The 23,634-nt window shown below is 37.9% G+C and overlaps 1 protein-coding gene across 2 annotated transcripts in view; it reads right to left on the bottom strand.

Annotated features, from left to right (window-relative positions):
- Positions 1–16,651: 16,651 nt before the first annotated feature.
- PPM1A (protein phosphatase, Mg2+/Mn2+ dependent, 1A) overlaps positions 16,652–23,634 on the bottom strand; it is a 52,415-nt gene continuing 45,432 nt past the window's right edge. For both annotated transcript variants that reach the window (XM_011968308.1, XM_011968309.1), the window contains one exon: positions 16,652–23,203. In XM_011968308.1, coding sequence (XP_011823698.1) covers positions 23,174–23,203 — 30 coding nt within the window. In that variant the 3' untranslated portion in view covers positions 16,652–23,173. The remainder of the gene's footprint in view (positions 23,204–23,634) is intronic.

Here is a 23,634-nt window from a genome sequence, read left to right on the forward strand (position 1 = left end):
TTAGCAAGAGTTCATCCGAATCCACAAATCCCAAGACTGCCATGTGAATCAGGCCCTGTTAAAGGATGGTGCCGGTTGGTTTTGCTGACACACCAAAGGACTGGGGGCACTTGAGACGTGAAACCATTCAAAGCTTCCCCGAGTTCTTGCTCCCAGGAAGAGAGGAGGGGTCCCAGGTTGAGCCTCCCCAGACTGCTCAGGGCAGCCTTAGGGGAATAATTAAGAACTGTTTGGAATGACAGCAGCCCCTGTGGACCTTTCCCCTGCCCTGCTCTCCCTAACTTTACAAAAGCAGTTGAACCACCACAGATTGGCTGTGCCATTTGCCAACCCTTCTTGATTCAGCATAACTGGGTGGGACTCAAGAATATGCCTGGGAGGCTCTGGGATGGGGTTTTATCTTCTGTCTCCATAGTAACAACTATCACTTACTGCACACTCACTGTGGACGGGCCCTGAGTTAAGCAATTGACCTGCATGTTTAACTCAGGGGGGAACTAACATTCCACATCGGCTGGCTCTGCCATTCTTCCACCCTGCCGTTCATTCCCTGGCTTGTCTCCTAGCTGTACAGCATCTATCACCGTTCCTCAGTGACATGACAGGAACCAAGTCTTTCCCATATCTTTATCTCCTAAAAGGATTAGCTCAGGGACTTGTTGAAAATGTTAAGTAAAATCTTCCACTTTTGTACTGGATGTGGGATACTGAGCGCCTGCCACACTCACAGTCTCTTTTGGTGGCCTGGATGGATGATCTTGCTTTTATCCCACATGACCTTGCTGTCACAGGTTGGCACGTGAGTGTAAGGTAGCTGTCTCACTGGCTGGCCCAACAAGTGCACTTGCTAATGGATGTTGACTAGCCAGCTGGTCAGATCTCATCTCTTGGGGAATTTGGTTAAAGATCCATGGAGGGAATCCATCAGTTGGTGGCAGCAAAATAGCATTAAATCACAAACACGGTGGAATCTTGGAAGTGAGCAGCAATAGATACCCATGTGTAAGAGACTGGAGCTGTTATATCCTTGAATGATATAACCCCAAGGCTGTATTTGTCTAGCTAAAATTATATACAATATTCAGAAACACATTTACTCTTCTAACCATCATCCAAATGTATAAATACTGTAAAATAGTTTGAGAACAAACCAAAATGTAAAACAGCCAAACTGCTAGTTCTTAGTTGAGCCCATTGTTCTGAAATTCAGGATGAGATCAAACACTCTCATGGCCCGAATCCTCCTTCTCCCCAACCCTTCTTCCTTATCTACCTCCATCCTCCATGGTCCCCATTGCTGAGTGTGGAATGGGATCTCTGACCACTATCTTTTTATTTTTCTTCTTCTTTTTTTTTTTTTTTTTTTTTTTTGAGACAGGGTCATACTTTGTCACCCAGGCTGGAGTGGAGTGGCACAATCATAGCTCACTATAACCTTGACTTCCTGGGCTCAAGTGATCCTCCTGTCTTAGCCTCCCAAATAGCTGTGGCTATAGGTGTGCACCACCACGCCTGGCTAATTTTTCTAATTATCATTTTTGTTGAGATGGAGATCACTATATTGCCCAGGCTGGCCTCAAACTCGTGGCCTGAAGTGATCCTCCCACCTTTATCTCCAAGAGTGCTGGGATTACAGGCAATAGCCACTGTGCCTGGCCCACAATGTCTAGACTATAAGCCCCTGTTTTGTTTTCCAGATGGGCTGCTGGTTGAGAAATCAAGGTCTTTTTGGAGAAGTTGTATCTCTAGTTGCTCAGGGAGGAGCATGTGGTCTGTCTACTACTATGCAGTGCCAAAAAATAGATACATTCCAATATGTAGGTATTTTTTTTTTTACTCCTACTAATTTTTTTTTCAAAATACATTATCTTTTCCTATTTTCACTTATCCTCAGTTAATGGGAGGTTGAGTACACTCAGTGAATCCACATATATTCATATATAGCTATACTAGATGGAAATGTGTTTACCTGATAGGCATTGTCAACAAATGTGACATGACAATGAACAATAATGACTATATTCTAAAAAATAAGTCTTGGGTTCAGCTTATAACATGACTAGCCTGTACAAAATTTTCCTTTTCCAAATCATTGCAGATTTGAGGACATCCAACCTAGGTGCAGTTAGAAGAAATAAAATGTCATTGAGCTTCTAAAATTACATGTTTATATAAATGTTGCCTGGAAGACACAATGGTTCCTAAAAGTTTCTGATCACAGATTGGTGCCTTCTGGAGGGCAGCCTTCAGAAATCCCTGGTGGTTCCAGGTGGGCTAGGACTCAAAGGTGTGGTGTTGTCCAGAAACAAGGGACTTCTGATGCCATTCAGGATGGAGTGTCAGGGACCAGATTAACACTTCCACATGAAGCAACTAAGGAAACACACAAAAATCTATGAAACACAGGTGTTCAAGACATTGCACAATCAGGCAGCGAGGCACAGGGATGCCTTTGAGAAAGGAAGTGTAAGCCTGATGAGTGCTTTGCTTTCCTGCCGGGAGACGTTCCAGGCCACCACGGCACAGCGGGAGGGAAACAGATAAAGCCTAGTGGTTTGTTGAAGAGAGAGACTTGTGGGTCCAGGGAAGGCAGGGCCACTCAAGTTCTCAAAACAGAGTCCTTGAGAAAGCTGAAGAGGGAAAGAGCTGTGGAAATCTGCAGAGGTTCCTGCAAGTCCTCAGCTGAGTTCCAATCAGTACCAGAGGAAACTACTTAAACCTGGGATAGGACCACCCAACACTGGGTGCTGATGGAAACATGCTGCAAGTGACTTCGGTTTAACTGGGGAATTTAAACAGTATCACTCTCTACTTGATGAATAAAGAAGACCAGTTAATGATAAAACTCTCTTTTGCACTGGCTGCTAGAAAGACTGAAGCCAAACGAAGCTCACGTGACATGCATTTTCTATCCCACCCTTATTTCAGGCTTAATCTTACTTTTGCTATCCTTGTTTCCCTTAATTCTAGTCCTGTTTCTTAACAAAATTACTAGATTGTATATATTTGAAAAGTACTTTTAGAATAAGGTGTAAACAAAGAGTAAAATCAGGAGTCATGTTTTAGGAAGAAAAATCCCAGTTTTGATCTTTGGAAAAGCCAATGAGATGAAGATTAGGAATGGAAATTTGTCTAAACCTCTCAGAATTGATGAGAAATAGTAAAAATCTACAAGATGTAAAAGAGAGGATAAAATACCTACCAGGAGAGGAAGATTAATGTAATGTTCTCTCAGAGATAAAATGCTTTCAGTAGTACATTACCAACATCCACGCTATTCTCCAGGGCTCATTGTCCAGACTCAAAGCCAAAGACAGAGTAGGGTAAACGGAGACAGGAAATTCAGATGGGTGAAGCTCAGAGATGGAGTAGGAGTCAGAATGGGAAGGCAGTGATAAACATTATTAGTGATAAACAAAATTATCTGGAATAGGGACCAACATCAGGTTGAGGCTCAGGATAGAGGAAGCCTGGGATGAGTGAAAATATGTTAGGCACATATGTTAATTTTCAAAAAGCTAAAAGTGGGCAGGGCGTGGTGGTTCACACCTGTAATTCCAGCACTTTGGGAGGCTGAGGCTGAGGCTGAGGCAGGGGGATCACTTGGGCTCAGGAGTTCGACATCAGACTGGGCAACATAGACCCATCTCTACAAAAAATAACAAAAATTAGCCAGCGGTGGTGGCACATGCCTGTAGTGCTAGCTACTTGGGAGACTGAGGTGGGAGGATCATTTGAGCCCAGGAGGTCGAGGCTGCAGTGGGCTGAGACCACGCCACTGCACTCCAGCCTGGTTGACACAGCACGACCTTGTCTCAAAAAACAAAACAAAACAAAAAATCCCAAAATCTAAACTTTGGAGAGAAAAGGGAAAGCCTTTCTTTATGGTAGAATATAGAAAGAATGGAGTCAGAAAATAAACTGATGCTAAAAACTGGTGGGTGAGAGTTTAATGAAGAAGGCTATTTACACAGTCTTGAATAATCTCCCCATTAATTACATATTAATTGTAAAGAGAAAAACATTGACTTCACAGTGGAGAGAACGGGTAGGCATCACCTTAACTGAGGGAGCAAAGATAACATCACCAGTAATGGGACAAATAGATAACATGTGCCTCCCGATGTAATGTATTAAGGATGTGATGTCAGTTCCACTGGGTTCCTAACAACGCTGAATAATCTAAAACTAATCAGAGAAAGCACTAGACAAACCCCAACTGTGGGATATGCTCAGACTAACTGGCTTCTATACCTCAAAAATGTTAAATTTAATAAAGACAAAGGCAGGCTGAGGAACTGTTCTAGAGTAAAGAAACTATAGAGATATTACAACAGAATACATTTGCATAATCCCAGTTTGAACCGTGGAGTGGAAAAAAATAGCTAAAATAAACATTTTGAGGTAACCAATAAAATTTGAATGGATTATGGATAAGGTAACAGTATTTTATCAATGTAATATTTACTGATTGTGATAATTATACTTTGATTTTTATGTAAGAAAACACCCTTGTTCTCAGGAAATATAAATGAGGTATTTTGGGATAAAGAAGCATAATGTTTCCAACTTCTCCAGCGGTTCAGAAAATTGTACGTGTGTGTATGTGTGTGTGTGTGAGAGAGAGAGAGTATGGGAGAAAAATTTTAAAAATGAGGCAAAATAAAAACAATTGGTAAATTTAGGTAAATGGTATTAGAAATTCACTGTACTATTCTTTCACCTTTTTTGGAGGGAGGTATAGGAAAACATTACCCAAGTAAAAAGTTGAATTTTTTTTAATTGTAAAAATAAGAGAGTTTGGTGTTAAGATGGCAACACTAAAGCTCATGTGTCCTTTAGGAATCTCCAGAGCCCTATCTCTTGACCAAGCTGTTTTCAGTTTCCTTGAGGAAAACTATATGCGCTATACTGAGTTAATGATTTGTGTGTTCTGTTAATGCCAGTGACGCTTAGAAACAGAGGCAAGAGGGGGTGAATGAACTTTGGTAGAGCAACAACAGAAGGCCTTGCAGGGCCCCAAGATTCAATAGAGCTGAAGAATTAAGATCAGAGACATAGCCTTATCTACCTGACTTTTATACAAGTCATTTACCAAGAACCCCCTCCCCAAAACACCTAGCTCTGAGTGGGGCCTAGGTTAAGAGAAAGCTAACTTTGCTACCTGGTCTCAAAACTCGGCAGAACTAATGGGTTTGGAGTGTCTGAGATGGTCAGGGTTTTGCAGCAAAACCAAGCCCTCTTTGACAAGCATCTGCTCTCATGTTACAGCACAAAGATGAGCTAATGCTCTTGGATTCACTGGCTTTATCACACATCCATCACCCAGAAGCATCTAGCCTTACAGAAAAATTGATTGGCTTATTGAAGACCAGTCCCAGGAGCAGCTGTGAGGTAGTGAGGTAGGAGGTAGTAATTGACTCAGGAGGTGGGACTTGGACACAAGGCCAAATTGAGAACAAGCTAAAACAGGGACAGGGCAAAAGCAGCTTTCCATAAGACACACCCACCAGCATGTCATATCAGTTACGACTGCCATGGCAACATCAACATTACCGCCCCTTTTCATGGCAACAACCTGATGACCCAGAAGTTACCACACTTTTTCTAGAAATGTCTGCATAACCGCCCCTTAATTTGCATATAATTAAAAGTAGGTATAAATAGAACTGCCTTTGAACTGCTACTCTGGGCACACTGCCTATGGGATAGCCCTGCTCCATAAGGAGCAGTGCCTCTGCTGCTGTACACTGCATTGCTATCTAACACCAGCTCGCCCTTGAATTATCTCCTTGGTGAAGCCCCAGTTTTATGGTTTACCTGCCCTGCATCAGGAGTACCTTAAGAATATAGGATACTATCTTACAGGATTCTATTTTTGTTCTGAACCAGTGACTGAACACGCTGCTCTTTTTTCCAAAGCAGGATATGAGAGTCTAGAACTGTGCTGTCCAATGTGGTAGCCACTAGCCACATCTACCTATTTGAAAACTAAAATAAAGTTAAAAATTCAGCTCCTCACATTAGCCACACTTTTCAGTGCTCAGTAGCCACATGTGGCTAATGGTTACCATATTGGATAGTATTACAGAAATTTCTATTGGACAGTATTGGTCTAGAATCAAAGTGGTAAGTCACTTGCAAAAATTTTGCTTTCCATTCTCATGACTGCTGGTTTAGAAGCTTTAGTAATCAAAGGAGGAATGCTTACACCAAGGTAAACATGTCATAGTCCCACTAGGCTGGAAGTTGACACTGCCACCTGTTTGGAGCATCTTCTTCCAGTGTGCAAAATAGAAGGCTGGGGTGGGAGTATGTGTGATTCTTGGCTGATGTATTAGTCAGTAAAGACTTACTTGTGCTTTGACAAGTGCCTCCCAGCTTTCAGTGGTTAACAAAGGTTTATTTTTCATTCACACTATTTGTCAATCATGAATCAACAGCTGCAGCTCTGCCCATGTACTCTTCATTGTGGGACCCAGGACAATGGAATATAGACCCTGTATGGAGCAGTACCAAGCTCATAGCAGAACCATATGATTAAAGTTTCCTCATAAAAGTCACTCACATTCAACTGGCTAGAGCAAACCACATGGCCAGCCTGATAGCAGTGGGATGGAGATATATAATCTTCCCAAGGAACTGTCCCATAGAAGTGTCCTTTGGGGACAGCCAAGGACTATTTTGAACAAAATACCACAGCTAGGATGATTGACCTAGACCATTAAGGGGAAATCATATTGCTGATACAAATAGGGGGGTGCACACATCTAAATTTTCAGATAATTTATCTTATCCCCCTCCCCAACCCCCACTTGTCCACAAGCTACAGCAGGTTGTCGATTAAATTCACCATTTAGTATGTAAGTTGCTGAACGACAAGATGGGACTGTGACAGGAATACAGTAGACATCACAGATATATAATGGACTGGGAACAGTAACTGACATTTTGTGTTGTCTTCCCCTGGGGATGGGCTAATGCATTTTTGAAAACTATGTTATGTGAGGCAGGGGCATTTGGGAAAGTTCATGAGTGAAAAGGATGTGGATATGGATACTGGGAAACCAACGAGTTGAATTACAGCAGACAACTTGCCAGCAATCATTACCCAGCATGCATCCCCTCTTCCTAATTGCACTCTATTTTCTTTGGGAAGTCTCTTATACAGCATTAAGCATTGTCTTGGTGTTTGGTGCTTCACTAAATTTTGGTGTCTGCCACACCACAGAAGCTAAGAAGATAGCTTCTTCCTCTAATTACCTTGGCTCCTTCCCATTTTCAACCTGGTTTTCAAGACTTTTTATACATCTGTGAGCTCCTAATGGACTTGCTATAAATTTCACTTTTTGCTTAAGGTAGTTAAGAGTCTATATCTATTCCTGAAAACAGTGCCCTTACTGATCCATCCACTGTGTGGTAGGCACTGTGCTAGGTGTCTTGTATACTTTGTCTCAACATTTCTCACTATCTACCAGCCTTATGGGAAAGACAGGCATGCAAGAGGCCAATTGCTAGTAAACAAGAACCACAGAACTTCTTCCTCTTGGCTAGTTATTTTAAATGGGGAGTGCAAGAACCATTATTACTGTAGGAATCAGGGTTGATCCTCACCAGCCAGGTAACAGGGAAGGGAAAGAAGCAGTTGGTAAGCTGTCTCCAACCTTTGCCCAGTGTTTTGAGGCAGAAAGAGAAAACCAACAACTCAATCTATCATCATAAGTAAAGCTGGTGATCTTTTCGACAAATGGTTCTGGGAAAACTGAGCATCCACATGTGAAAGTCTAAAGTTGATACCTTACATTTCATCACATACAAAAAACAACTAACAAATGAATCTGAAAATAAGGATCAAAGCCCTAAATTTAAGAGCTAAAATTGTATCACTCTTAGAATAAAGTATAGGTGAAAATCTTCATGGCCTTGGATTAGGCAATGATTTTCTAACTATGACACTAAAAGCACAGGCAAGAAAAAAAACAGATAAATTGGACTTTACCAAAATTAAAAACTTTGTGCATAAACTGATACTGTCAAGAGTACAATGGAGGCCAGACATGGTGGTTCATTCCTATAATCCTAGCACTTTGGGAGGCTGAGGCAGGCAGACCGCTTGAGCTCAGGAGTTTGAGACCAGCCTGGGCAACATGGTGAAACCCCATCTCTACAAAAAGTAAAATTAGCCAGGCACGGTAGCATGTGCCAGTAGTCCCTGTTCTTTGAGAGGCTGAGGCAGAAGGATGGCTTGAGGCCGGGAGGTCGAGGCTACAGTGAGCTGTGATTACACCAGTGTACTCCAGCTTGGACAACAGAGCAAGACCTTGTCTGAAGAAAAAAAAAAGAAAAAGAGTACAAAGGCAATCCACAGAATGAAAGAAAATATTTGCACATCACGTAACTGATAAGGGATTAATATTCAAGATATATATGAAGAACTTATAACAATACACAAACAAAACCCCAATTCAATTCAAAAATGGGCAAAGAACTTAAATAGACATTTCCCCCAAAGAAGATATACAAATGCCCAATAATGAAAAGATGCTCGATATCATTAGTCATCTGGGAAATGCAAATCAAAACCACAATGAAATACCACTGCACACCCATTAGAATGGCTATTACTAAACAAGCAAAAAATAAGTGTTGACAAGAATGTGGAGAAACTGAAATCCTCATGTATTGCTGGTGGAAATGTAAACCAGTGCAGCCACTGTGGAAAAGAGTTAGGCAGTTTCTCAGTAAGTTGGACGTAGAATTACCATATGACTTGGCAATTCCACTCCTAGATAGATACCTCAAAAAACTGAAAACATGCTCAAACTTATACACCAATGTTCATGGCACCATTATTCACAATAGTCAAAAGGTAGAAGAAACTCAAGAGTTCATCAATGTACAAATAAACAGATGTACAAAGGATGGAACAGATGCACATAGGATGGAATATTATTCTGCCATAAAAATTAATGAAATTCTTACACATGCTACAACATGGATAAACTTTGAAAACGTTATGCTAAGTGAAATAAGCCAGACACAAAAGACCAAATAGTATACAGCAGGTCCTTAAATAACACTGTCTTTTTCAATGTCATTTTGTTATAACATTGGTAAGAAAAAAATGGATTCCTTGGCTGGTGCCACTGCCTGCATGGATTGTCTCCAGGCCCTCCAGTTTACTCCTACCTCCCAAAGCAGCACACATTAGGTGAATGGGTGTGTCTACATGGTCTCAGTCTGGGTTAGTGCAGGTGTGTGTGCCCTGAGATGGGATGGCATCCTGTCCAGGCTCAGTTCCCACTTTGAGCCCTGAGCTGCTGGGAGAGGCTGTGGCCACTACAGCCCTGAACTGGAGTCATTGAGGATATCATTACCCTACTTGTTTTTATTAATCTTAAATGTATGTATAGCTGATATAGTTTGGCTGTGTCACCACCTAAATCTCATCTTGAATTGTAGCTTCCATAATTCTCACTTGTTATGGGAAGGACCAGGTGGGAAGTAATTGAATCACAGGGGCAGGTCTTTTCCATGTTGTTCTCATGATAGTGAATAAGTCTCATGAGAGCTGATGGTTTTATAAAGGGGAGTTCCCCTGCACATGTTCTCTTGCCTGCCACCATGGAGGACATGACTTTGCTACTCATTTGCCTTCTGCCATGATTGTGAGGCGTCCCCAGCCGTGTGGAACTGCGAGTCAATTAAACCTATTTCCTTTAAAAATTACCCAGTCTCAGGTATCTTTATGAGCAGCGTGAGAACAGACTAATACAATAGCTCACAGTTATTTCAATTTGTAATAGTATTACTGTTCGGGGCCTTTATTTACAAGTTTGATGATGTTTTTGTGACCAGAAATATGCCATAGGATCTTAACTGTTATTTATATCAAGTAGCCTATAGTATAACAGGTTTCTTTATATGTTGTTTTGCTGAAAGTCACAGTTTCCAAGAACCCATTGATGATGTTAAGAAGACTTGCTGTATTATTCCATTTGCAGGGGATATGTAGACTAGGGAAATTCCTTGGGACAGAAAGTAGAATAGAGGTTACCAAGTTCTGAGGGTAGGGGAGAATACGGAGTTGCTTCACGGGTACAGTTTCTGTTTGGGATGAAAAAGCTCTCTTTATAGATAGTGGTGATGGTTACACACATTGTGAATGTACTTAATGGCACTTAACTGTACATTTAAACATGGTTAAAATGGTAAAGTTTGTTATGCATTCTTTACTACAATAAAAAAACTATGTAAAAAAAAGATAAAGCTGATGCGATCTTCCTTGAGAAGCTAATTCGGGTGGCTAATGCTGATCAAAGATGTTTGGAAAAAAGGTCCCCCTACTGCCAGCTTTTATATATATACATTTTGTACAGGTTATTTTCAATTATGATGGGAGATCAATCTAGCAAATTTAAATTAATTTTCATTTTATACAATAATCCGTATCACTGATTTTTTTGTTTTGAGACAGAGGCTCACTTTATCACCCAAACTGGAGTGCAGTGGCGTGAACATAGTTCACTGCAGCCTCAACATCCTGGGTGCAAGTAATCTACCCACCTCAGCTTCCCAAGTAACTGGGACAACAGGTGTGTGCCACCAGCCTGGCTCATTTCTGTATTTTTTGTAGAGACAGAATTTTGCCATGTTTCCCAGGCTGGTCTCAAATGCCTGGGCTCAAGCCATCTGCCTGCGGCAGCCTCCCAAAGTGCTGGGATTAGAGGCGTGAGCCACTACGCCTGGCCCACTTACTTTTTGTCTTTCCCATGCATCACAAGAAAATGATTGGAAATACTGTCACCAAATTTGGAAGTTTAAGGTAGTCAAACTTAAAATATAGGCTCTGTGGCAAACATAAAATCCACAATCTACTGTGGTGGTACCAGAAGCACTTCAGAGATAAGGAGTCATTATCTAGAGATGAACTCAAGGCTTGTGCCTCGGCTGATGCACAGCAGAATGCAGTAGATACAGCCAAGTTCCCCAGATGAACTGCCTGCCAAGTCTAAAGGCAGAAATTCCGAACTGCAGGTGTGGGTGGCAATGAGGCCTTGACAGGAGCAGCTTAGGCTGTAGCATGTTTCAGGGTTAGTGACAGCAGGGGTTTATTTAAGATTGGTTAATAATTCTCCCCAGCAGCTTTGGGTCGGAGCTGGAGCGGTAGCAAGATGAAGCATCTAGTAGGGAGCAGAGCCCGCTGGAATGGGTTTGGTTTTTGGTGCTTACCGCTTAGATTCAGAGAATTTCTACTCCAGACTTACAGTCAGCAAGAAGACATCACTGTTTTACCTCACGTCCTAGCCACAACTGGTGTAGGTTACTGTTTTAGAATGGAAGAAAGGAGAGCACATGGGGTGGAGGGAAGCTTTCTGATAAAACTAAGGGTTTGGCAATGTTTTTATCCAAATTACCATATTCTGAATGAATGGACTTTGTGTAACAGCTTCATAAGTGGCTCAAAAATAGGCACACAGACATCTTACAATAGTTTCATCAGAAATAAATTACTGATAAATCGGAGGAATTGCTTTACAATGTTTTAAAAATTATAAAATGTCCATTGTGAAAAACTTGAAAAACAGGGAATATGACAAACTACCAAGTTCTTGAATGTTTTTTGCTCTAATTCCACCTTCTGAACATTAATGTTGTTTTGGAGGATGGGAGAATGGTGGTAGCGTGCAGCAGCAGCACTGAAGCAAGAGCAAACAGGAAGCCTCAAAAAGCCTTATGTGGCCCCAGTCTCTCTGCTCCCACGCACGCTCTCAAAGTGCACCGTTAAAATTAAACCACTTCTGGCACATGCTGGCCAGATGCTAGCCAGGCCAGCTACAAGGTACTCAGCTATGGTAATGAAGAATGTTTCCTACTGTGGACTTACAGGTCTGTCAGGACCACTGCCAAGTCTCTCTACAGCCCAGAACACTCCACTCAGGTGAATTTTCCTGACTGGACAATCAGCCAAAATCATTTAAAGGCTGCTAGGTTGGCGGCATCACTGTACTGGGTGAGAGAACAACTTCTCCATGTATTATTAAAATGCCACTGGAGAGTAAAGCTGATTTGAGATAAGCAGCGTTTTTCATAACTGGGATGCCTACAAACAGTGACAGCTCTTTTCAAAAAGCAAAGGACATAAAAAGCAGGCTTTTTCTTAGGGATACACTTTATCTAAACCTCTCTCTTGACCCCCTTAGGGAATCTAAGTGCAGAAAGTTCCTGGCAAGAACACTATCATCACTGGCCTCTGCTGCCTTCTCTACGTAATGCATACCTGTTTCCTATGCTGGAAAACTCTTTCTACTTAGCTCTGCCTATGCAAATTTAACCTTACCTTTAAAGCCGGGTGTTCCCACTCCCCCACAAATGCAGGAACATGAACCTCCTCCTAATTATGAGTCCTTATAATGAGACCATTTCATGTGGTCCCAGCCTCTCTGCTACCAGCACTCATCTCAAATAGCCCAGTTCAAATAAGACTATGTCTCCTGGCAAAAATAGAATGCCAATCTCATCTTCTATAGACACACACAGATGCACAATCTTCTTCAGTCATCAAATACACATTGAACACCACAGTAGAGACTAGGCTTGTTCACAAATATTTTGATTTGTTCTTTCAGGCCCTCCTGAACTGCCAATGTGACTTGCTTTGGCCAATGAAACAATTCAGGTAGGGGGAACAGCTAGAGCCAAGTGCCTGTAAGACCCTAGGGCTTGAGTGGGACAGGCCTGTTCTGAGGTCAGCCATAAGACCAGTACATCAAAAGCAGACTGAGGAAGGTGAGTTCAAGAGGTCACAGGGACCAGATAAGATACGGGGCTTTGCAGGCCACTATAAGGACGCTGGCTTTCTCTGAGTGGCAGGGATTTGAACAGAGGAATGACATGATCTGAGCAGGCACAGGGAGGATGCAGGGATTCACTGAGAATGAGGGGAGGGGTAATTTTCAGCTGAACCTTCCAACTTAACCTTCACTGCCAAAGGATGTTTAAAGCTTCCCAGGTCACTCTACCTTGCTGGCAGGTTGAGAACCACTACTTCAGAGAAGTCAGGGAACCGATAACAGAAGGGAAATCTACAATCCTTTATTTTAAACCTAGTTTTAATCGCTTTGCTAATCAAACCTATGACAGTTGACAATCAAAGTTGCATTATTTCCTCCTCCCCCTAACTCACCCCCTCTGGAGGGGAGAGTTAAAAACGTAATGGGGGAATGGGGGGTGGGGAAGAGACATGACTAATTTTCCAAGCATTAGAGACTGCTATAAAACATAAGGATGATTTATAAGGTGGCTAACTTCATAAAAACATGATTTTCCTAACTTTTAGAAAACATACCTTCTTTTTCACTTTTAACAACACTTCTTGCCCTTAGTATTTATCTCCTTTTCTTCCCCTCTTCCACCTTCCCTTTTCCTCTTCCTCCCTTGCCAAGCAGAAAAATGCCAACTTCATTAAATGACTTTGAGTTAAAGTCGAAGAAAATCACATATTCTAAGATTAAAAAGTACATTTTCACATATTCAAATTTTTATACCCAAAGGATTTTTGAACAAAAGTGACATTCAGTCCAAGAAACTAAAATATCAAAGATGGTTCCAAGAGATTCAGAGAACCGACCACATAATCTTCAAAAATTGCTACTGTATTCTTCCTTATCTCAAATTATGGAGACTTGCCCTCCAGGAAGTTTCCTTCTTGGAACCCTGCTCCTCTTGGGATGAAGCTTTTACTGACACTGCGGTCCTGTCAGATGCCAAATCCATCTGGTCGTGAAGCAGGGAAACCTCTGAAGGTCAAGTTGAACCAGTAACACTACTGACAGTCACTGTAGAGTTGACCTTGAACAAGGATATTTATACATGCATATGTAATACACTTAAAACCAGACTGTCATTCAACAGTCTAGCTTATTTGATATGTTGCAAAAATCAGGACAGAGCACATGGCAAACAAATCCTTTATGAAATTCGAGGAGGCAGAATTTCATGACTTACTTTCCTAAGAGTACTTACAGAAGCCCTAAAACAGAATGTGGCCTGGGGACCTATACATTTAAAACAAAAAGAAAGAAGGCAACAACAAAAAGCAAGCATCCTGATTTCAGATGTGAAAGTAAATTCTAAGGAAGGATACCCAGGGAGTTTCTTTTCTGTGATCTAGGAACAAAAACAGTTTCACTGGCCTTACCAAATGCTAAGACTGCTTTCATTTTATTTAGGATCATTGCAGCAGGATATGTCTGTTAAAATACATCAGGAAAGGTGAACAGTTATAAAAGTCAAACTTATACCAAGTGCATGAAGACTTATTTGCTATGCCTAATAAGTTTAAAAAGCCACTTATGTGCCTCCACTGTATCCAATTACTAGAAAATTTTTTTGTTAGGACTGTTCTGGAAACTTTTAGTTAAAAAACCCTTTCAGCATTGTTAGTAGGCAGTTAAAAGTTCAATGGCTAAAATAATTGAGAATAGCTCTGCTCTTATGATTTACAGTGAATCTTCACAAAAATATTTTCGTTAAATATTAATAGAATCAAATATACATTCAAGACTGTCACATAGAATTAGAAGAACAATCCCTGAATGGTTTCAGTATGCTAATGTAAGGTACACATCTAATCCCTTTGACCCAGAACAGTTACACTCTTCTAGCAAATGCTTTGATTTTAATGCTAGATAATTTTTAGCTGTTACCAAGACAAACACAAATAGTAAAATAAAATACAAAAAATATATTTAGAAAAGGTGCAGCATGGCCATAGCCTAAGTCAGAGTTTGAGTCGACACCGAGAACAAAGTTAGAGCCCTCAGTCACTTTTAACAAAGACTGCACTTTAAAGAACAATTATTTTCAGAGAGTTACTCACTGATGTCTCCAAGTCACAGACTAAATTGGATCCACATGTCAACACCCCAATAAAATATTAGAAGGAACTCTCTACTCACCTCAATTACGTAATTCAAAATAAATCCTTAAAATCATTTCCCCCATCTTTAGTCTTTATTATATTCCTCCCTGAACACTTAAATTCAGCAACCTTTCCTTTCCCAGTCACTGCTGGAATAACATTTCTCATACTGATGTTGACCTAATGCTAGAGCATCTGTACACATTTGATTTGTGTATTTTCAAGCCTCACATTTGGAAATTTGTCCAATTATACACAGCTTTTCTTTAAATGTCTCATCCAGTTCTTAAAAGACTTAAAATAATGAGAGAAGTACCAAATACTGACTTGCAATCTGATCATTCAAGAATAACAATTTCAGAAACAAATTAAATTAGATAAAACTGCCATTTTTGTAGATCAAAAATCAAAATATTGTAAATACTGCTAGTTCATATTGATTTCTGGAAAAACTTTCGTGTAGCTATAGAGAAGTGCTTTGGTATGGAAGACACAAGCCTGTATCTAAACTATCACAGAAACATGTTGAATGTTTAGCTAATTCACTATTCAGGCACTCTGAATCACCTTAGATAGGGTATCAGAAGAAATACACACAATGCTCATGTAAACAACAGGCAGCCAGAAGAGCAAAATCTTTTACCAACATCTGGTAAGTTGTTGGTTTTGTGGCAAGTAAGCAAAGTTCTATAGAGGGCATGCAAACCAATTTCCCAGCGTAATTCATTAAAAAATATAGTACTTTTCAACTATAATAAAATTGGACTTGATGGGAAGTTTAATCTGAGCTATTAAGTGATGGGAAATTTAATTTGAACTATTAATTGATAAAAAGGAAAAAGAGAAGGGCACTCCAATAAAAGTTTCTCAGTAATAAATTAAGAAAAAAGAAATAAAACAACTTAAAGTAGCTTCGACATTCAAAAGAAAAGCTTCAAAGCAGGGTGAAGGGGGAACCCAAACCCAAAAAAACCCATGAACAAAACTGAATGATACAATTTGACGAGTGAAGAGGTTCCATTTACATATAAATCAAATAAAACCTTATTTGCCTTACTTAACCTTACTCAGTTCTAAGACGTTTTACCTTTGGTTATGAAGCTTCATTACTGTTCTATTACACATTTTACAATAAAAAAAATAGGCTCTTGTGGCTCACAGAATTTCACTTTAATTAACAGTTCAACTCTAAAAATTCTCTAATTATAGAAGCCATGACTAGAATCAATTAAACCGGTAAGTCACTTTCAGACACGAACACAGGATATAATATAGCCAATGATCAGAACTGGCAGAGGAAATAAACACCTCCTTTCTGCATCCTAAAAACACACACATTAAAGTGCCATTTTGAAGCAGGCACTATACCACAGATACTAGGTGAGGAAGTCCTTTCCCAGACCACTCCCAATTCCCAATTTCAACTCTTCAAGGGAGTAATCATCTATTAGAAGACAGACAAATGGGAATGTTTTTACCAAAAATAAATTACTCTGGCTTCTTTATTTCTAGAATGTTTCATGACAACTAACCATCAACTGAAACTTTCTGGCTTTCAGTAAACTTCCTAAAATCAGGAAGGAACAAATCTAGTTCAAATTCTCTCAGATTTATCTCTCAGTTGAAAAAACATCTTTTAAGGTCTTCCAATAGCTAATTTCAAATTTTCCAGGTTTCTTAGAATAAAAATGCTGCTTGCAATATTAAACAACCATAAATACACACACATTATGCAATTGCCTGTTTATTTAGTGGCACCAGTTTTGCAAACTAGAAATTATTTCTACTTTTCATCTAACATACAATCTGCAACCATTAGCAGGCTGAATGCAATTTTTCAATGAACTTGAAAATAAACAGTACATTCTTAAAGTTAGAACTGAATTCACATATTTTCTTTGGACCAGGAAATAATACATAATACAAAATATACATTTATGGAATTTCTTTAAAAGTGTGGATCACATAAACTGCAAAGTGGGTGAGTTGCTATGAAGAATTTTGTTACACACTGTAGTTAAGAAAAATATTTCTGCAATTATATTAGTCTTAACATTTATAGAGTTTAAAAAATGAATCTCTATATAATGCAACATGCTTTTAACATGTACATGTCTCTCCACTCATAACGTTTATACAAATTAAGTGATATAACTCATTTCAAGAGTGAAATCAATCAGTATTGGGGCATATCACTACAAACAAGGTACTTTCCTGCAGATATGCTATTTAGTCAAGGGATAACCAGGTAAGACAATGGTTTGTTTCTGTGTTCCAGAAGTCCCACAAATGGCAATAAGCTGTAATTAAACATCTGATTTTGGCAACAAATGCAAAATTCTGTTTGTTACATTGTACTTAACTATATTTTAGGAATCTCATTAACTCTGTGCATTGGTGGTGGTTGTCTGTGTTGGATGTTAACATCCTGAATTAGTACGTAAATAACCTAATTCCTTAGAATATGAAATGAATTAAACATTTAATGAATTCTAATACTAGAAAGCTCAAAACCTTAAAACCTGGAGATCTGACAGGTAAATGTATTACTTGTTAACATAGTATATCTGCACTATGAAGGCCAAAAATGTTCCAGATACATTCAATTTCTGTTTTCTCTCTTTCCTATTGAATTTCTAAAGTGGCAAATCTTAGAGAAAGACATTAATCTCCAAAACTTCTGAATTACTATGTTTTTTTCACCTTTTAATCACTCTCCCCCCAAATATAGTATTTTTTTAAAAGTGTATTTTAATGTCAGATTCTAGCCAGGCCCTCCACCTACCTCTAGAGTGAAACAATTCCTTAAAATACACTCAAGTTATTTTCATGCCCTTGAAATATATTTTTGGGCTTTGCAGGAAAAGGGATGATGCCCTACTGTACTTTAGAATGGGCTCTTAACCATGGGGTCCATGAACCACTACAATATTGTAAACTTTAGTGAGATATGTATGTTATATATGCATTTTCCTGGGTAAAGGAGTCCCTAGGATTCGTCAGTCTCACAAGGCCTGGTGACCCCAAAAGAAGCATTGCTAAAATGATTTTGTGTCATTCACTGTACCTAATTAGGATATAACTAATTTTGTTCCGCAGCTACCCAATCTCTTACATCAATCTAACTTACTTTAGATAGTACCATACAAATGCACGTTACTAAATAGTCTTATACTGGATCAGGAGGACTATATAAAAGAAAAACTCTAAACAATTTTTCTAAACATTTAGTTTAATGAGAAAACCATTAGTTGAAAACTGGGTTTTGGAGCAATGAAAAGAAATGAAGGGTTGGGTTTTCTAGTGAAGAAACATTGTATTAATTCTTCTCAGTTGTTTCTATGATGAAGAATCAGTAACTCTTACTAATTTCCTTGCTGGAAAAATCAAATTTTCTGAAGCAGCAAAGGTTGATTCTTGTTGGTTTATGTGACACAATCGTTCTTATAAATTTACAGCCAGGTACAAGGAAGACTTTCCTATGGCTTTTAAAACAATTAAGAGTAATCCTTCCCTAGCTATCCCACTGCCATTTCCCCATTCCTCCATCTCCCAAGTTTTCTCATTTTCAGCCCGGTTTAACACAGTATTAGCTGGCCTTGATGAAGTAACACACTAAGCTTTCTTGCTCAAGAAAATGGAATTGTCCTGTTTCTGTTTGAAAAAAAGAGAAAACACCAAGAGGAAAGTAGAGGAAACGAGGGCAATATTTCGTGCAGGATAAGGAAGAAAAAAAGTCAACATTATCAACTTAAACAATCCTTTTTCTCCATCTCATAAAAATATAAGTTGTCAACTGCAATTTCAATACCATTATAAGTTTTTCTAATTAGCACTCCTATCTGCTAGTAATATAAATAGGAAAGCAGTGAGAGCAGAAGCCACTATCTTAATATACAGAACAACTGAAAGGGAAAGAACCTGTGAACAAAATTACAAAATGTTCATTTGACAATGAACTGGAACCAATGCCTCTCATCATTTCTATTGAGCGTTTTGACTATCAGTAATAACTAACATTTAACTGAGACTTATTATTTTGATCAACAAAACAATACAGTATTATACATTTTGAAAATGTATTCTTAAATATTTCAAGCATATTCCAAGGTAATATACAATTTAAAACATATATAAACCAAAACACATGGCACATAATTGAAGGAAGTAACACCAAATTAGGCTTCTAAAATTTTGAACTCTTAAGAAGGCTTCCTAATGCCTAAAAGAAAAACTAGAAGACTAGATACTGAAAAAATGATAATCTCACTAGCAGTATCTGTGAGCATATAAAACTCTTTAAGGTCCCTTAGAAGAAAAACCTCAAATGAGAAACAATTATATACTAAGATATTTACACATATTTTCTAATACGAAATCCGAATACTGTACAAACAGCCAAGTTTGAACTAAAAGTATATACCATGAAATTCAAAATTAAAATAAAACAAAAAATGGAGAAAAAAAGCAGTACCCAATTTCATCAGTCCTTTCAGAAATCACAAGTTGAACTCCAAATGAGTTTGTCCAGTAAAGATGGGCAGTGAAATTATTTTAAAATATTAAAACATAGTAATAATTTGGTTAAAATTTGACATTAACACTGGCAGTGTGTTACAAAAACACAGAGTTCTACCTAAGATAAATTTAGCTAGAGATATTTACATTTTTAAATGCCTTAAACTCAAACCCCACCTACATTTCCATGGCTGGAGAATTTTCAGAAATCTATTACCTATTCCTCTGAGTTACTGCTGTCAGCAGGAAGAATAAAGGCCATTCGATAAATGCAATCAAGCATACTGAATGGGCTTAAGCCTCTTCAATCCAATTTTATTCTTATGCTAAGCAAATTTTTCTTCTGAATGATTTTTAACTTTGGAGAGAAGAAAATAAACTGGAGAAGAGTTTTCAGGTGAGTAAAGGAAGTTTATAAATAAGCTCTTTAGGGCAGGGGCCTGCCTTGATTAGCTAAGTACCTAGTAGATAACGGGTGGGCAATAGCTTTTTTTTTTTTGATGAGTGATCCAGTTATAATACTAACATACACTAGATTATAAATTGTCCAAATGTAAACTTGAAGCCAAGGATCTACTCATTTCTTTACAGTCCCAAGGTGCTTAGCCTAGAACAGTGTTTTACCGATAATACTCGAAACATTTTGTAAAAAAAACTGAGTTATTAGCTGGGTTAATAAATGGTCATATGAATGATCACTAAAAGTATTGCTGTAAGTCAGATTACTTGAATTACATAACTAATTTATTACTTAATCCAAATTTCTTAATGTTGAGATTAGTATAAAAAACTAAGTGGCTAGAGCAGTTGCATTAAGTACTCTAGAAGCAAGTTAATGCACTATAAAGTAAGTGTCTGAGATACTTCCAAAGCTGAATTAAGTATCACTTTGATTTTTTTAAAGTAAGCGCTCATATTGATAACTGCTTCTATTGTCATAAAGTATATTCCCAAGAAAGTGGAAATTAGGAGATTCTACCCTGTTAAAACAATGAAAGAAAGGTCAGTGAAAAGCCTGCTATACAAAATGTTATTTCCTATTCATAGCAGCAAATAAGACATTTAAGTGATAAAAGTATATTTTGAGTACTATATTATCATCACACAAGAACTTTTTCCCTCCAAAGAACAGAACACATCAAACATTTTTGAGGCATTGCCCTGAGATGCTAATTAGCACAAAAAAAGGGGATGAGGGTGAAGAATTTAAGTGGTACAAGAATGAAGTGCACAGTAGAGGTGCAAAAGTGCCTTTAAAACGTACTGTTGGTTTCCCCCACTATTACCTCCAGGAATCAGGAACAGTCTGCTGTTATAATGTATACTTCCTTCCTGTATTTTTATAGTAAAAAAATTATTAGTATGGCAGTGCTGATTCATGTGGAAAAGATTTAGTCTTCTGAGATCACTCAAATACAGTTCTCTCTTGTTTCCAAGCCTAATTTCAATACTAATAATTTTGACAGGAATATTTTAATTTTCTCTTGTTTAAAGACTCAAAACAAAAAAAGGCCGTAAATATGCTGTTATGGTTTGAAATATAGCTTTCCATCACATACTCTTGCTTGTGATTTAAGTTGTGCATCTCAAAAGATTATACAGTCCAGTTCAAAGTTTTGCAATTTCTGGAACTAAAACTGTCTACTTAAAACATTAAGGAACTGGCTTGTTATAATAGGGATTTAGCTTTCAGTACCAGTATGTCTGGTAATTAAGTCTATAATACAAGCACTGGTATTCATTAAATGCACATTTAGATACTTGCAAAGCCATAACTTAGAACATTATCATACTTCGCACTCTACCACAGATTTAGACATTAAGTATTTATTGTAAGTATGGAATTGGTTCTGTAATTTCAACTGATACGAATTCCTAAATATAAATAGTACTTCAGTTTTTCTTCATTCATGCTGGAATAAGATATAAATTAAATACAATTAAGTTACATTTAATCACCTCACAAAATAAGAGGGATAATGAAAAAATTTTGCTGGTATTTAACTACTTAAATCTGAGACATTTCACATTACTTTCCCCACTACTCCCCTAACTTTACATTAATTTTAAGGCTATATATACAAATATGTATATTTCCAAGTTAGGGAAAAAACAAATATAACAAAATGGACTATACTGGTTTTTATACACAAAGTTTTGATTTTGTATTCAATGTTGTATTTTAGTCTTACATTTTAATAGTTTTCTAGTGGGAATCTGCCTACTGAATGATTACATGGTGATAAATACAATATTCAACCTAAAGAGACAAAAATACAGAAGGGCACGGAACAGTAATCTTTTCAATGTGACAGATTTTAAAACTTACTTTCACATGCTTAATCAGAGGAATTTAAGCCTAAATTAAATTAGGTTATTTTTACATCTACAATTCCTTAAGCTTTGAAAGTTACTTGTAAAGGCCAACGGCTAAATATTATCAACATGCTATATTTCAAATCACAAATACATCTTAACCACTTGGATTCTAAAGACATGGGCCAATTAAAAATCACGGGCAAACACACACAAACACACACACACACACCCCTACCATACAGTGTTAGATTGTCAAACTTTGACAATTATTTTAATTAAACTGAGGCAAATCCAAGCTGATACACATCTTAATGAAAAATAAGCAGCCTGAAAGAAACTATATAAAAAATAGATTAAGGTACAACCAAGAATTAAATCTTTTAGTCTTTCTAATGGAAGGAAACACTTTCATCTATGCCTTGAGTAACAGTGTTGTCCAATTAAAAGAGACTAACATCTTTCCCTATGAGAAACGTCTCATTACAATGGCACAGTGTTTTAAAAGGCCGGGGTAAAAGAGGAATTACACATACATGATTAAATTTCTTGTTTGTTAAATCAAGCTTTATTGATAAAATGGAATTCAGAATATCTTACTAGGAACAGCAGCAGGCCCAGCCAATCATGATAGTAAAAATGTGGCAGTTTCCTACTATATGTAGGAAGCTGCTGCTTATCAATTAGTAATTAAATGTAAGGACTTGTAAAAGAGGTGCAAAGAAACAAGGCATTTAGCCCCAAGATTGAGATTCTTATGAATACACTGTATTATTACCTGCAATACTCATGGAAACAACGAAGGAACATCCTGAAAGACAGTTAAATGAAGGGACTGGCTTTATCAACAATGCCAACTCCCCTACCAAGAACATTTAAGATAGTTTTCAATAACTCCTTGGATGTTCAGCTTTGTAAGATTTTGAGATTATTTTCCATAATCATCTGCACATTTGAACGTCTAGCTGACATGGCTGCTGCTCTCCCTGTTCCAACCCCAAGTCCAAACACAACATGACTTGAAACGGCTATATATCTGTTGCATCACACAATAAGCCAAACATTTCTTGTAACTTTGATAGTGATTTAAAGCAGTTCATAATTAAATATGAGCATTTTGTACAAGGACAATTACACTTTACAAAAAAACAAAATCATACAACAAAAATTGCTGGAGTCTGATTTACAACATGAATTATGGTTTGAAATCACGTTTACATAAGTCTCAAATTTACAAAAAAAAAAAAAATCAGTTCTGGGCTAGCTGTTGTACTGCTGAAGTTCTCTGATGTAATCATTCTCACCCATGTCATATCCCCTTCCTTAAAGTTGAGGATGGATGTTAAAAGGTTCAACAAAGTTGAGCTGTACTCTCCTTTGGAGGTGAAGGTAAACTCCATGACTAGATGAGCAGTTTTACCACATATCATCTGTTGATGTAGAGTCCTTCATAAAAGGAAGCAAAACAAGAACAATGTTAAAATTTAGCAGTGCCAAAATACACCATACTTTCTAGATAATGGAGAAAGATAATGTTCTGTAAAGATGACTTTTAGAAAATAAATGTTTTTTAAAGTATATATGTGTATATATGAAATATCAATGTTTAATCTGTTCAAATAATTGTTAATCCTTTGTTTTGTTTTTGGAAAATATTTGAAATATGGTTTTATGGTGAGGCTGACCAAATTTATTATTACTAAATCAATAAATATATTAAAAAGAATTTTTTCTTTAATGAAATCCAATACAGTTTTAGAATACCACTTTTACAAACCTTTATCGCATCAGAAAAGATTAAGAACTCAAGTAAGATGAGATGTGAAGAAGCTTCATAATGCAATACATAAAATATTTCAGAGCTGTGCCCACATGAT

The sequence above is a fragment of the Mandrillus leucophaeus genome, unplaced genomic scaffold, assembly GCF_000951045.1.
Source record: "Mandrillus leucophaeus isolate KB7577 unplaced genomic scaffold, Mleu.le_1.0 Scaffold838, whole genome shotgun sequence".
Classification (NCBI taxonomy): Eukaryota; Metazoa; Chordata; class Mammalia; order Primates; family Cercopithecidae; genus Mandrillus; species Mandrillus leucophaeus.